The sequence below is a fragment of the Pimephales promelas genome, chromosome 13 (genome assembly GCF_988280905.1).
Source record: "Pimephales promelas chromosome 13, fPimPro1.hap1.1, whole genome shotgun sequence".
Taxonomy (NCBI): Eukaryota; Metazoa; Chordata; class Actinopteri; order Cypriniformes; family Leuciscidae; genus Pimephales; species Pimephales promelas.
In genome coordinates this window covers 18,871,586-18,884,184 of record NC_142781.1, presented here as the reverse complement: position 1 = coordinate 18,884,184, position 12,599 = coordinate 18,871,586, and the positions used below count along the sequence as shown (strand labels likewise).

The following is a 12,599-nucleotide window of genomic DNA, read 5'->3' as shown; positions in this document are numbered from 1 at the left end:
TATATATTTTAGGCAAACACTGTGTATGTGTATGCTTGCTTACACTTTTCACTTGACTGCTTGACTATTACTCAATTTAGACACAAATATTAGATTAGCAATTTGTCTATCAAAATGTACCAAAGTGAAATTTGTGCTGCTTAAGTAGATGCCAAATGTTAAACAGTGATGGAATCGAATATCATATTAGGATGTATGATGACAGGTTATAGCTTTAGGTTAGATGGGCAAATGTTTTGCAGATTAGCTCTTTATTTACAGTAATCTAGCATAAGAAGCATATAAACTCTGCTTGTTTCTGTCAGTTTTATTAATAGTTTGTGACTTTGCACTGATAGAACTAGAAACATGGATTACCAAGAAATGATTTCGCAATAAACATTTCAAGTTGTAGAATTGCATTTTTAGTATCTTAAAAAAAAAAAAAAACGTTTGTCTTAGTGCTTGACCGATGACTGTGAGAATGTCAGACTTTGTAATGGTTGTCTATTCCACTTTGGTGAAAATTGAGGTAATTTGTATGTGCATTGAATCCTCATTCATTTCATTGTCTCTTACTGTTGCAGTTCCAGCCATAACTACCTTTCTCTGGTCAGGGCCAATTGCAATGCAGCTCTCCAATCACCACTTTGAAATAAACCACAGCATAGATTTCCAAAGACTAAGATAAAAAAAACAAAGACAGGCTGGATGAATGGCTATATCTGACTCGAAAATTCAAAATCCACCCAGTCTGTGTTGACCTACAGTACACCACAGTACACACAGACCCTTAGGGCGGGGATACACCAAGCCAACAGTCGGCCATTAGACAACATCGGGCAGTCGGTGAGAGTTGGTTGGCTGATTGAGCATGTTGAATCAATGTTGGACCGTTGGGAAAAGAGATCACTCTGATTGGCTGTCAGCTTTGTAAACCAGTGCATGAAAAGAAAAAAATTAAAGTGACAAAGCAAGCAAATGACAAAGACAAGAGGGGACACAGAGAAGGCACTTATAAATTGACCTACATCTTCCAGCTTTTCAGAGCATTCCAATACGCAAATATTTTCATAAAAACATGGTCATATGTAGCAGCCTAAATATTAAAAGACAAACTAATAAGCATGATTTATATTCAAAATGGAAAATGAGCACAGCTTTTTTATGGTGTATAAATTTGCATTCCTAGTTCAAATTCCATTGTTTGAATGACAAACACAGACTACTGTCATCTGCTGTTGTGGATGGTTATTATTTCTCACGCAGGTGCAGAATGTACATGGCCGTCAGCTGTAGTTTTTGTGATGTTCAACTGCAGCTTTTTGCAGACTCCATCTTTCGGTTGTTGTCTACTGACCTTTTTAGAGTTATGGCACAGCGAGGTTTCTCATTTTAAAGAGAAATAAATAAATACATATATTCTTAATCAGTATTTTTGTTTAAAACATCGACTGAAATAACTAGCTTTCAGCAGATGGCCGTACACAAGTTGACTTGTGACAAAAGAGTAACAGTTGGCGCGATGTATAAAGTAGGTTGTAGGAGTAACGTAAGCTTTGACACCTCTCGCATCAAGTGTTACTTCAAGTGTTACTCTTTTGGCGTTAGTCGACTTGTGTACGGCTGTCTGCCGGAAGCTAGATATTTTAGTGGATAAAGTTTTAAATATGGATATTTTTCTTACACAAACTCATGGCTTCACTTCAGAAGGCTTTTATTAACCCCCAAGAGCCGTTTTGAGCACTTCTATCATGGATGGATGCGCTTTGATGGACGTCCCAAAAAATATACCCATTGTCTCCCATTATAAAGCTTGGAAGAGGCAGAACACTTATATATATATATATATATATAACTATAAAACTATTGTATTTGTCTGAAAGAAGAATATCTTCAGGGTGAGTAAATCATGGGCTTATTTTCATTTTTGGGTGAACTATCCCTTTAAGGGTGAACACACCATGTCGATAACTGCGCCTCGATGGCATTCCTCTTATCAGCGACACTGATTACTCTCGAGTCAAACTGTTTTGATGCTAACCTTATGGTCGAATGCTGTTAAAGGTTATTTTATTATCAGCTTGGAATCAGTCAGAAGTTAGACAAGAATCTGAGCTAGCATTGTTGCATCAAGTTTTCGGACAGCAGGTTAAAGGAGTCTTGGTGTACTACCACAGGGCACATGTTGTGATATCACACCAAAGAGGGGAAGGAATGCGGGGTCTTTCATGGAGTGAGGGATGATCTCAGAGTTCACCCAACCAGATCGTTCCTGTTGTTATGCAGGATGTTAGTAAGTGCAACCAGACGTTGACTGCTGGGTGAGTAATGGATCAGCTGGATTAGCTGCTGATGATGATGGTTGGTCAGTTAGATATTTTTTAAAATGTTTTTGAAAGAAGTCTCTTATGCTCACCAAGGCTGTATTTATCTGATCAAAAATACAGTAAGAACAGTAATGCTGTGAAATATTATTTTTCTATTTTAATATATTATAGGCAAGGCAAGTTGACATATAGCACATTTCATACACAGTGGTAATTCAAAGTGCTTTACATAGAAGGAATTCAAATAATCAATATAGATAAGAATAATTAAAACAATAAGTACGTAGTAATGGATACTTTTATAATAAAATGTAATTTATTTCTGTGATGGCAAAGCTGAATTTTCAGCTGCCATTACTCCAGTCTTCAGCGTCACATGAACCATGCCTTTGCTGTCACTTTTGAACAATTTAATGCATCCTTGCTGAATAAAAGACTCCATTACTTCTTCTTCAAACTGCATCTTGTTTACCTCCATGCATTGCTACATGAGGATGAAACATATAGTATTAACATGTAAAACCCATAGAGATTTAAGTTGTACAGTTGGGTTTGGAGCGACTCTAATTCCAGGGAGGGGCAGCTGGGAATTCCACTCTGGCAACGGACTGGCGGAGGGGCGTTACGTTCAGCTGTAATTCCAGCTGTGTCGATTTATATTGGTGACCGACAGGCGGTGAAGGGGCATCGGTGCCAGACTCGCCCACTCAATGGAAGACTTGGCTAGGAGTATCTATATCTCCTCCTAAGTTATTTGAAAACACTTTCTCTCAATCGCTTTATTTTGTCTCCTAAGTTCCTCATTCCTCATTTTTTTTTTTTTTTTCCTAGAATAATACTAAATCTTCTGTCAGGTTTTTATCTGGAATTGCTGGACCGTTTTCTCACAATACATTTCGAAGTGACCTCAGGGCAGCCATCTGTGATCAGAATCATCTTCTCTGGCCCACAGGGCAAACTTACATTATCTGCGCTGAAATGCCTCACAGGTGTTTGCACACACACACACCTGTATGCCTTGTTTGGCTCTCTAAGGCAGAGAGTCTTGCTGATTTAGCAGATTCAAAGTTGTGAGCGTTGTGTATTCGTTGTTCAAACCATGTGTTTATCTGTCCACACCCAAATGCAAAGCCGTTAAGACAGCTGATGGCCCTTCTGCTGCTGGGCTTGAGTGGCAGATGTTGCTGTGGATTCTGTTGTACACACATTGTTCTTATAGCAGTTGTTCATACTGCATTTTTGGAAAATATGTCAAACATGAGAGGCTAGTCTTGGATTGTTGAGTTTATTATAGAATGGCAAGAGGGTCAATGATATGAAAGTCTTTTTTTGGTTTAAATGCATCAATGTATTGTAAAATTATGTAAATATGACATGTTGTATGTAAATATACAGTATGTTCTGAATTAAAATTCATTTAATTTTATGGGGGGAATAAAATATGATGCACGATGTATCGGCCACCATATCTGTATCGACTGATTTATGTTCATTTTTAATGTTATCGTTATCGGCCCAATAAGAAAATTTAGCCGATATATTGAAGCCGATAAATAATGGATTATTTTCTTCGGCTGAGACACTTCAATCCACACTGTTCGCCATGATGGTTTTAAAATGCTTGATATATGATTGGAATCACCTCCAAAAAGGAAAATACAGTTAAGTGCAACATGTGCTGTCATATAGGCTATATAAAATTATACTGGGAAGTGGGAATATAATATAAGGAGAGGTGATACTTTTTTGTTTTTGTAACCCGGATCTCAAAAATTATGTAAAAAATTGTATTTAAATTTATCGGCCATTACATCAGTTATTGGCTTTCAAATGTAAAAGCTTATCGGATTCGGTATCGGCCAAAATTTTCATATCGTTGCATCCCTTGCATAAAATCTAAATGTCAGAATGACGCTACAACTGTACTGATATCATAATGAAAAACCAAAGTTGTTATTTTAATTCTTAAAAAGAAAACCATAAAAAAAAGTTTTTCACATAATAGTTTATCAATAGACGTTATTATTATTATACATATTTACATATATTTTAAATTCCTCATTCATATTTGGAAAATGTATTATACATTTGACATAAAAAGGTTGTCATACAAAGTCATGTTCTCCAACCAGCATGCAGTACCATGGAAAAAAAAAACAATAGGTAAATATTTTCATGAATGAATAATTCATGATATTTATAAAAATAGGGAAAACAATATATTAGTATAAATCTGTTTTCATATATAACATTTTAATATAATCCTACATCTTTTAACACTTTTTTTTTCATGTTATTTATTGTAAACACCTATTGACCCAATAAAGTAACTTGCTGCCTTTGTTCTCTTACTCGTCAAGTTTGGATTTTATGAAAAGCTTTTTATGAAAAGCCCAGGATTGCTTTCTATTGTCCTAAATATAGATGTGGCCCTACACATGTGGATGCAAGATGTGTTAATTTGCACAGCCTCTATAATCCTATGTAGGGAGTGATGCATTGTGGTCCATAGTCACCCCTGTGATGTGGGTAGTTGGAATGAGCCAATCCGATGATTACATGCACGTTATGAAACTACTTGTGGTGTTGACTGGGCTAAGCGGAATCCTGTGCCAACGTCTTGATTCAGATCACTGTTAGATCATTGGTTTGTTGCCTGGACTCTTTATCAGGGCTAATGAAAGTATTTGTCCTAAAAGATCTCATGGCTTGACTGAAGATTCTCTTTTTGTCTTCTTACAGGGCTGAGTGACCCAAGCTGTGCTCTCACCTGGGGGAGGACCAGCACTCCCTCATTCCCATCATCCCTGAAGCCCTCACTCTGAAGCAGCCATGGCGCCACGCAAACGCGGAGGCGGAGGGAATGGCGCGTCCTTCTTCTTCTGCTGCTTCCAGAGCAGTGACCACCCAGAGATCACCTACCGTCTGCGGGAGGACTTCGCCCTGCAGGCCATGGAGCCCGCGTTACCCATCCCCAACTATGACGAGCTGGACGCCATGTTCTCAGAGCTGGTGGTAGGTGCAAACTTTGAACATTTCTGTACAGTTTTTTTCTCTTCAGATTTCTGTCAGTGAAGACCAATGAATCTGACATTTGTAAATTTATAATAACAAACTTTAACAAACCTTAATAACAAAAGTTCCTTTCAGGAACAGACTTGTATATTAATCTCCCAGCAATTATCATTTGTATATTATATTATATTATTAATTACCAATTTTTATGTTTTTGAAAGACGTCTCTTTAAGCTCTCCAAGGCTGCATTTATCTGATCAAAAATACAGATAAAAAATAATAATATTGTAAAATAATTAATTGGTGAACTAACAATGAATAATAATACATCTTAAGTATTTATTAATCCTAGTTTGTTAATTTCAGTGTTTACTTACCAATACATAATTAAATTCAAATGTTGTATTTGATAGTATTTTTATTGGATCTGTCCTGAGCTAACAATAAAGTCTAAAATTGTCTTTACTTTCACTTTTGAACAATTTAATACATCCTAAAGTATTAATTTATTTTAGTAGTGTAAAAATGTTATATATTATATAAAATGATATTATTGTCCCATTAATAATATTTATTTATTTATTTATTTATTTATTTATTTTATTTAACCTGCTATGGATATCACCACACTAGTACACTTTGTTGCAAGTATACTGTAGCTAATTAATGAAGAATCAAACCATTATTTTCCATATATTCAGTCCTTCCTTGTTTGTTTTAGGGTAATTTAGGGTAACTAAAGAGCTGTAATTGATTAATCAAGTGTTGTCTTTAATCCATGCTTGAATAGAAATCGCAGCAGTGTGGCATGCTTCAGACTCTCTCTCTCTCTCTCTCTCTCTCTCTCTCTCTCTCTCTCTCTCTCTCTCTCTAACACACATCTCTTCCTTCATCTCTGCCAGCTTCCACTTTGCACATCAATGGGCCCCATTGAGCGGCCTTGTGTCTTGGACTGCACTGCAGTGTAATTGCTTGTTTTTGGTCTGACCCGTTCTTAACCTCTCTTTCCCTGTACTTGGGTTCGAATTGATGCACAACACAAAGCTGCTCTTTTTTTCACAGCCCTCACAGAAAGATTTCATGCTCTCAGCACGTGCCGTTCTGGCAAGTTATTGTTGAATTTGTGAACCGGTGTTGCATAACTGGCAACCTGCCTGCTTATTCACATGGTTTTGCATGAAAGTAATATTATGTTTTAGTAGAAGATACCTAGCTAATTATTTGAAGTACTGTAGCTGACATTTATTCTGTTTATTTGGAGGTTATTATGCAAATGTTGCTTCATGTCAGAGCTTGGCAAAGTCTTCTTACAAATGTACCACATTCAGCACACTGAGGACATTAGAATTACAAAAATACACTCAGACCAAAGGAGCATTTCAGGATAAAGTGAGGTACATGAAGGGAGTTTCCATGTGATTTAGCTATGATACGTGTCTTTTTTCAGGGGATTATATTAGGTCTGTTGTGTTAGAATTGGCTCCAGATACATCATTTGAGTCTCATCCAAAAATCTTGCATTATAATCCTTTTATGGGAGAATAAAAGCGATTGTTCACCAAAAAATTCTGTCATCATTTACGCATTCTCAAGTTTTTCCAAACCTGACTTATTTTCTTCTGAACAAAAAATAGAATTTTAACAGAATTGTATCCCTTTTCCATACAATTGCAATAAATGTGGTTGCAGAAAGACCATAAAATATCACAAAAGTGGTCTGTTATATTACAAATCTTCTGAAGTCAGTAACCAGCTGAAATTTGTCATATATTGTAACTAAGAATCTTCTCCTTCAATGAGCTGCGAGTCACTGTGACTAAATCATTGGCCTCTCGTTTACACGAAAACCCCGTTTTTTTTAATCACAGAAAAAGATTATTTCTAAAAACTCATGCCAAAGTGGAGATTTCTGAAAACGCTGGTTATGTGCTGTCATGTGAACTGGGAGAAACGGCGTTTTAGGTTCTCTCTTGTCGATTCTGAGGATTCTGATTGGCTTGCATGGCTTTATCCTTAACCCCTACACTGCCGCCAATAGGTTTGGCATAGTTATGATGGCGCTCGACGGCGTATTTATGCGGGTGTGTGAACGATGTTATTTTTGAAAATGGAGAGGGGGAAAATATTCGTTTTGCTAAATACCCGGCTTTGTGTAAACATGGCCTCGGTGATTTCCATAAGCTGATCAACCTAAATCGTAAATGAATCATTCAGCCTGTTTTTTAAAAACTGTATCAACCGACACATCGAAAAGAACCAACTCTAAAAGAATGATTTGTATCAGACATTGCTATTTCTCATGAGCACACCAAAGAGGTAGTCACGATCTCCAGTGAGTATTACGATTCAAATTTCTGTAAATAACACAGTTATCATTACTTCAGAAGACTTTAAATGTTGAGCACAAGCCATATGAACTACATTGAAAGTCATTTTTGACGGCTCTGATTGCACAATTAGCTATGTTTCCATCCAAAGTTGCGAATTGTCTCAATGTACAAAAAATGTAAAGATCGCATAAAAAGCAAACGTTTCAATCTCAAGGAACCGATATCCCAAAATATGCATGAAAATAAGAGTATGGAATCAGCTTATGTAATTGCATGAAAAAGAGTGACCAGCACATTATTCCAAATTTGGATCCAAGAAAGTCACAGGTTTGGAGCGACATGCGGCCGAGTAAATAATGACAGATCTTTCATTTTCAGTTGAGCTATCATTTCAATATCTGTTTTAAACTATGAAGACAGACAATGCGGTTTATGGCTTCAATACACCATTATAGTGTATACTGTTTAATAACTGAGTCAATGACCCCTTTTACTTAAACTCTATTCATTGGTGTAATTTGAGAGTTATCCTACTCTTATTCTCCATTTGAGTGCAAGTTTATTTTAATCAAGAGTTGATTTGACAGCTCAATGACTTACTGTATTAGTCTACTCTAGAGAGTTCCTGTTCTACCGTGGACGTTTTCCTCATTTTGAGTGCTGAAAGGATTAGTATAGAGCATTGATAGATTGATGCGCACGGCCCAGGCTTTAATGTTTGTTCTGTGACAGGACGCTGTGGCTTGATGTGGCGTGTTGGGTTCAGATAAGGCAAGGTGTGGTTTTCTGCATGAATGGAACATCCTGGTTATAGTCTGGCTGCCCTTGACTGTAATGAGACACTGTACGCGTACGGGGATGTCTAGACTTCTGCTGACTGTGCAGCTCGTTTCCGTTAAAAGCATAGGGATTCTCAGGAACACGAGAGATAGAAGAGACACCGGGCCGGATGAGAGGAACAGCAGCTCTTCCTCTCCTGTTTCCCTGTGGAGTATCAGGGACATCACTGTCACCAAGAGCTGCCAGACAGGAAGCCATTACCAGTTTTGGCCGGCAGATCTCTGAGTAGCATAACATGCTGGGATTTACTGTGACAGATGTATGCCGAGCGGACTCTTTATTAGCTTCTGCTGCTGAAATAGACTGATCGATGGATCTGTTCCTTCAATGTGGTCCACTTCAGATCGGAGAGGTCAAATTCAATCAACTCTGACTGTTGAAGCTATGTCCATTTCCCCTATAATGTTCTGCAGGTGTTTCATAGGATTGATAGACATCTAATCTAACGAAATGAATGCAATAATTGATCATTTATCATTTATATGATTTTATTAAAAAATATTAAGCTGTTTTCAACGTTCATAATTATAAGAAATGGTTCTGAGGAATAAATTACATGTATAAAATACACTCACCCAAATGATTATTAGGAACACCATACTAATACTGTGTTTGACCCCCTTTTGCCTTCAGAGCTGCCTTTCTACGTGGCATTGATTTCAACAAGGTGCTGAAAGCAATCTTTAGAAATGTTTGCCCATATTGATTGGATAGCATCCTGCAGTTGATGGAGATTTGTGGGATGCACATCCAGGGCACGAAGCTCCCGTTCCACCACATCCCAAAGATGCTCTATTGGGTTGAGATCTGGTCACTGTGTGGGCCATTTTAGTACAGTGAACTCATTGTCATGTTCAAGAAACCAGTTTGAAATGATATGAGCTTTGTGACATGGTGCATTATCCTGCTGGAAGTAGCCATCAGAGGATGGGTACATGGTGGCCATAAAGGGATGGACATGGTCAGAAACAATGCTCAGGTAGGCCGTTGCATTTAAACGATGCCCAATTGGCACTAAGGGGCCTAAAGTGTGCCAAGAAAACATCCCCACACCATTACACCACCACCAGCAGCCTGCACAGTGGTAACAAAGGATGATGAATCCATGTTCCCATTCTGTTTACGCCAAATTCTGACTCTACCATATGCATGTCTCAACAGAAATTGAGACTCATCAGACCAGGCAACATTTTTCCAGTCTTCAACGATCTATTTTTTGTGAGCTCTTGCAAATTGTAACCTCTTTTCCCTATTTGTAGTGTAGATGAGTGGTACCCGGTGGGGTCTTCTGCTGTTGTAGCCCATCCGCCTCAAGGTTGTGCGTGTTGTGGCTTCACAAAAGCTTTGCTGCATACCTCGGTTGTAACGAGTGGTTATTTCAGTCAAAGTTGCTCTTCTATCAGCTTGAATCGGTCGGCCCGTTCTTCTCTGACTTCTAGCATCAACAAGGCATTTTCGACCACAGGACTGCCGTGTACTGGATGTTTTTTCCCTTTTCGCACCATTCTTTGTAAACCCTAGAAATGGTTGTGTGAGAAAATCCCAGTAACTGAGCAGATTCTGAAATACTCAGACCGGCCCGTCTGGCACCAACAACCATGCCACGCTCAAAATTGCTTAAATCACCTTTTGTTGCCATTCTGACGTTCAGTTTGGAGTTCAGGAGATTGTCTTGACCAGGACCACACCCCTAAATGCATCGAAGCAACTGCCATGTGATTGGTTGATTAGATAATTGCATTAATGAGAAATTGAACAGGTGTTCCTAATAATCCTTTAGGTGAGTGTATATTAAAACAGCAAACAGTCCCAAGAGAAAAAAAAAAAGTTTTTAATATACATTTATTTCATACAAAGTTCACTACAAATCCATTAACATATTGACTGCCATATCTCTGAGACTTGAAACCTTTTTACTTTTCTTAATATTATGCCTTAAAATGTGCTTAATATCATTATTAGTTAGGAGTCGGACAGTACCAAAATTTCAATTGCAGGGTTTTTATAATCAGGGCATAACTATGAAATATATTTGTGGTATACTTAGCCTAAAATAAATGTATTTGAAATACATTTTGGTATATTTGTTTTTTTGGTATAGTTATTTTAGATTATAATTATGTACAGTATTACAGTTCTTACTGTATTTTTGATCAAATAAATGCAACCTTGGTGAATATAACAGACTTTTCCCAAAAACATGAATGCACTAATTGTTTACCTATAACCTTTTTTTGTTCACCTATATAACAATTATTTTATATATTATACTCTATAGGAGACTAATATGAGACAATCTTGCCGTTTTGTGTCCCTGGAGGACAAGAGAATGATGCTTTATGATGAAAGCACCCTCATGTCATGAAAGTGTCTGATTGTACACTGATTCAGTTGAATGGATCTTATGCTCTCCAAGCATGTTTCAGTGAATGGATTGCTCTCCTGTGTGCATTGTAATATGAATATTTTCGTTTGTGTGTGTGCAAGTGGAAAATCACAGTGGAATCGTAAGTTCGCATGGGACTCCCATGTCGAGAGCAGCTAACAAACAAACCAGGGCTTTCTTTGTAGAAACCTACACCCACTGTGGAGGACAAACCACAACACAGTGATTGTTGTGGTGTACTGCTATTTCAAGGACAAAACAAAAGGGAAATTACAAGTGGCAAAATTTTATATGTAGTTCTTTCATTGCCAAAGCCGTTGATTGTTCAGTCGTCAGTCCTTTAGTGTTTCCAACAGAATTGAGTAGAATTCGCAATGAATTTTGATGAAGAATTAAATCAGTCAATGAAATAGGAATTTACTGAATTACAATAAATTCAACAAAATGATTGTAATAATAAAAAAAAAAAGTAATATTGTGAAATATGATTACAATTTAAAATAGTTTTCTATTAAAATATGTATTAAAATGTCATGTATTCCTGTGATGGATTTCTCCAGTCTTCAGTGTCACATGATCCGTCAGAAATCATTCTAATATGAATATGCTGCTAAAGAACCATTTGTTATTATTATCAATGATGAAAGCAGTTGTACTGCTTAATATTTTTGTGGAAACCGTGATTCATTTTTTTTTTACAAGAACAAAAAGAGACGCTACTGGTGTACTGATGACTCACAACCCTGACATGCATGAATATGTATAATTTGACATTTTCATTAGTTAAGAGAGAACTTTTATTATTTGAGATATATCCAGTGAAATCCACATGATTCATATCCTTTGTGTTTTTTAAGCTCAAGTCAAGCAAAGTTCAAGTCAACATTGATTTATTATCATTCCAACAAGTATACAGTGGAAAGAAATATCATTTCACCAGGTCTGCAGTGCAAATTACCACTTAGTCTTCTATAACAGACGTTTTCTTCTTTTTCTGTCAGTTTCCTCTGTATCCTCTCTTCTGGAGGATGGGAAGAAAGTATTTGTGGGTATGGAGAAAGTTGAAAAAAACATTCTGTGGTTTCCACATGCTGTTATCATTGGTTTGTGGGTGGATATTGACCCTTCCTCAGGGGATTTACAGTTTGTTTTTGCCATGTCCAGGTTCAAAAATATCTAATCTGTCTTTCTCTTTCTGTCTTTTTCTTTCATTCAGGATGAGCTGGACCTCACAGAGAAGCACAGAGAGGCCATGTTTGCCTTACCAGCAGAAAAGAAATGGCAGATATACTGCAGCAAGAAGAAGGTTAGACCTCCACCATTAGGCCATAGTGTGTGTATGTGTGTGTGTGTGTGTGTGTCCGCCCTATCATCCTCAGTTGAAAGTTCAATGCACTAGATTACACTGTTATCCTGTCAGAACGATGTTTAAACATCTCATATATCAACTTGCTTAATGTAATTACCCCTCTGTCTGAAAGAAAAAAGGATTCTGACTTAATGGCCCTTATCTTCACTTTACCTGCTTTAAAAACCGCTAATCTATTAAGTGTTTCCATTTATCTCTTCATTATTAATTACGTGTCAGCAGAACTTTAGGATAAGTGGACATTTAGACTTCTTAAAGACAAGATGAAGAGACTTTCTCTTACATTATGTTCTTAGCAGATTCTTTCTTACCAAAGCGACCTGAAACAAAGTACTGTACATGCTGCTCT

At 37.2% G+C, this 12,599-nt stretch overlaps 1 protein-coding gene across 5 annotated transcripts in view; it reads left to right on the top strand.

Annotated features, from left to right (window-relative positions):
* Window positions 1–12,599, top strand: part of daam1b (dishevelled associated activator of morphogenesis 1b) — an 81,883-nt gene that overhangs the window by 34,555 nt on the left and 34,729 nt on the right. For all 5 annotated transcript variants that reach the window (XM_039692327.2, XM_089118563.1, XM_089118564.1 and 2 more), the window contains 2 exons: window positions 5,052–5,324; window positions 12,098–12,187. In XM_039692327.2, the coding sequence (XP_039548261.2) occupies window positions 5,142–5,324; window positions 12,098–12,187 (273 nt within the window). In that variant the 5' untranslated portion in view covers window positions 5,052–5,141. The remainder of the gene's footprint in view (window positions 1–5,051; window positions 5,325–12,097; window positions 12,188–12,599) is intronic.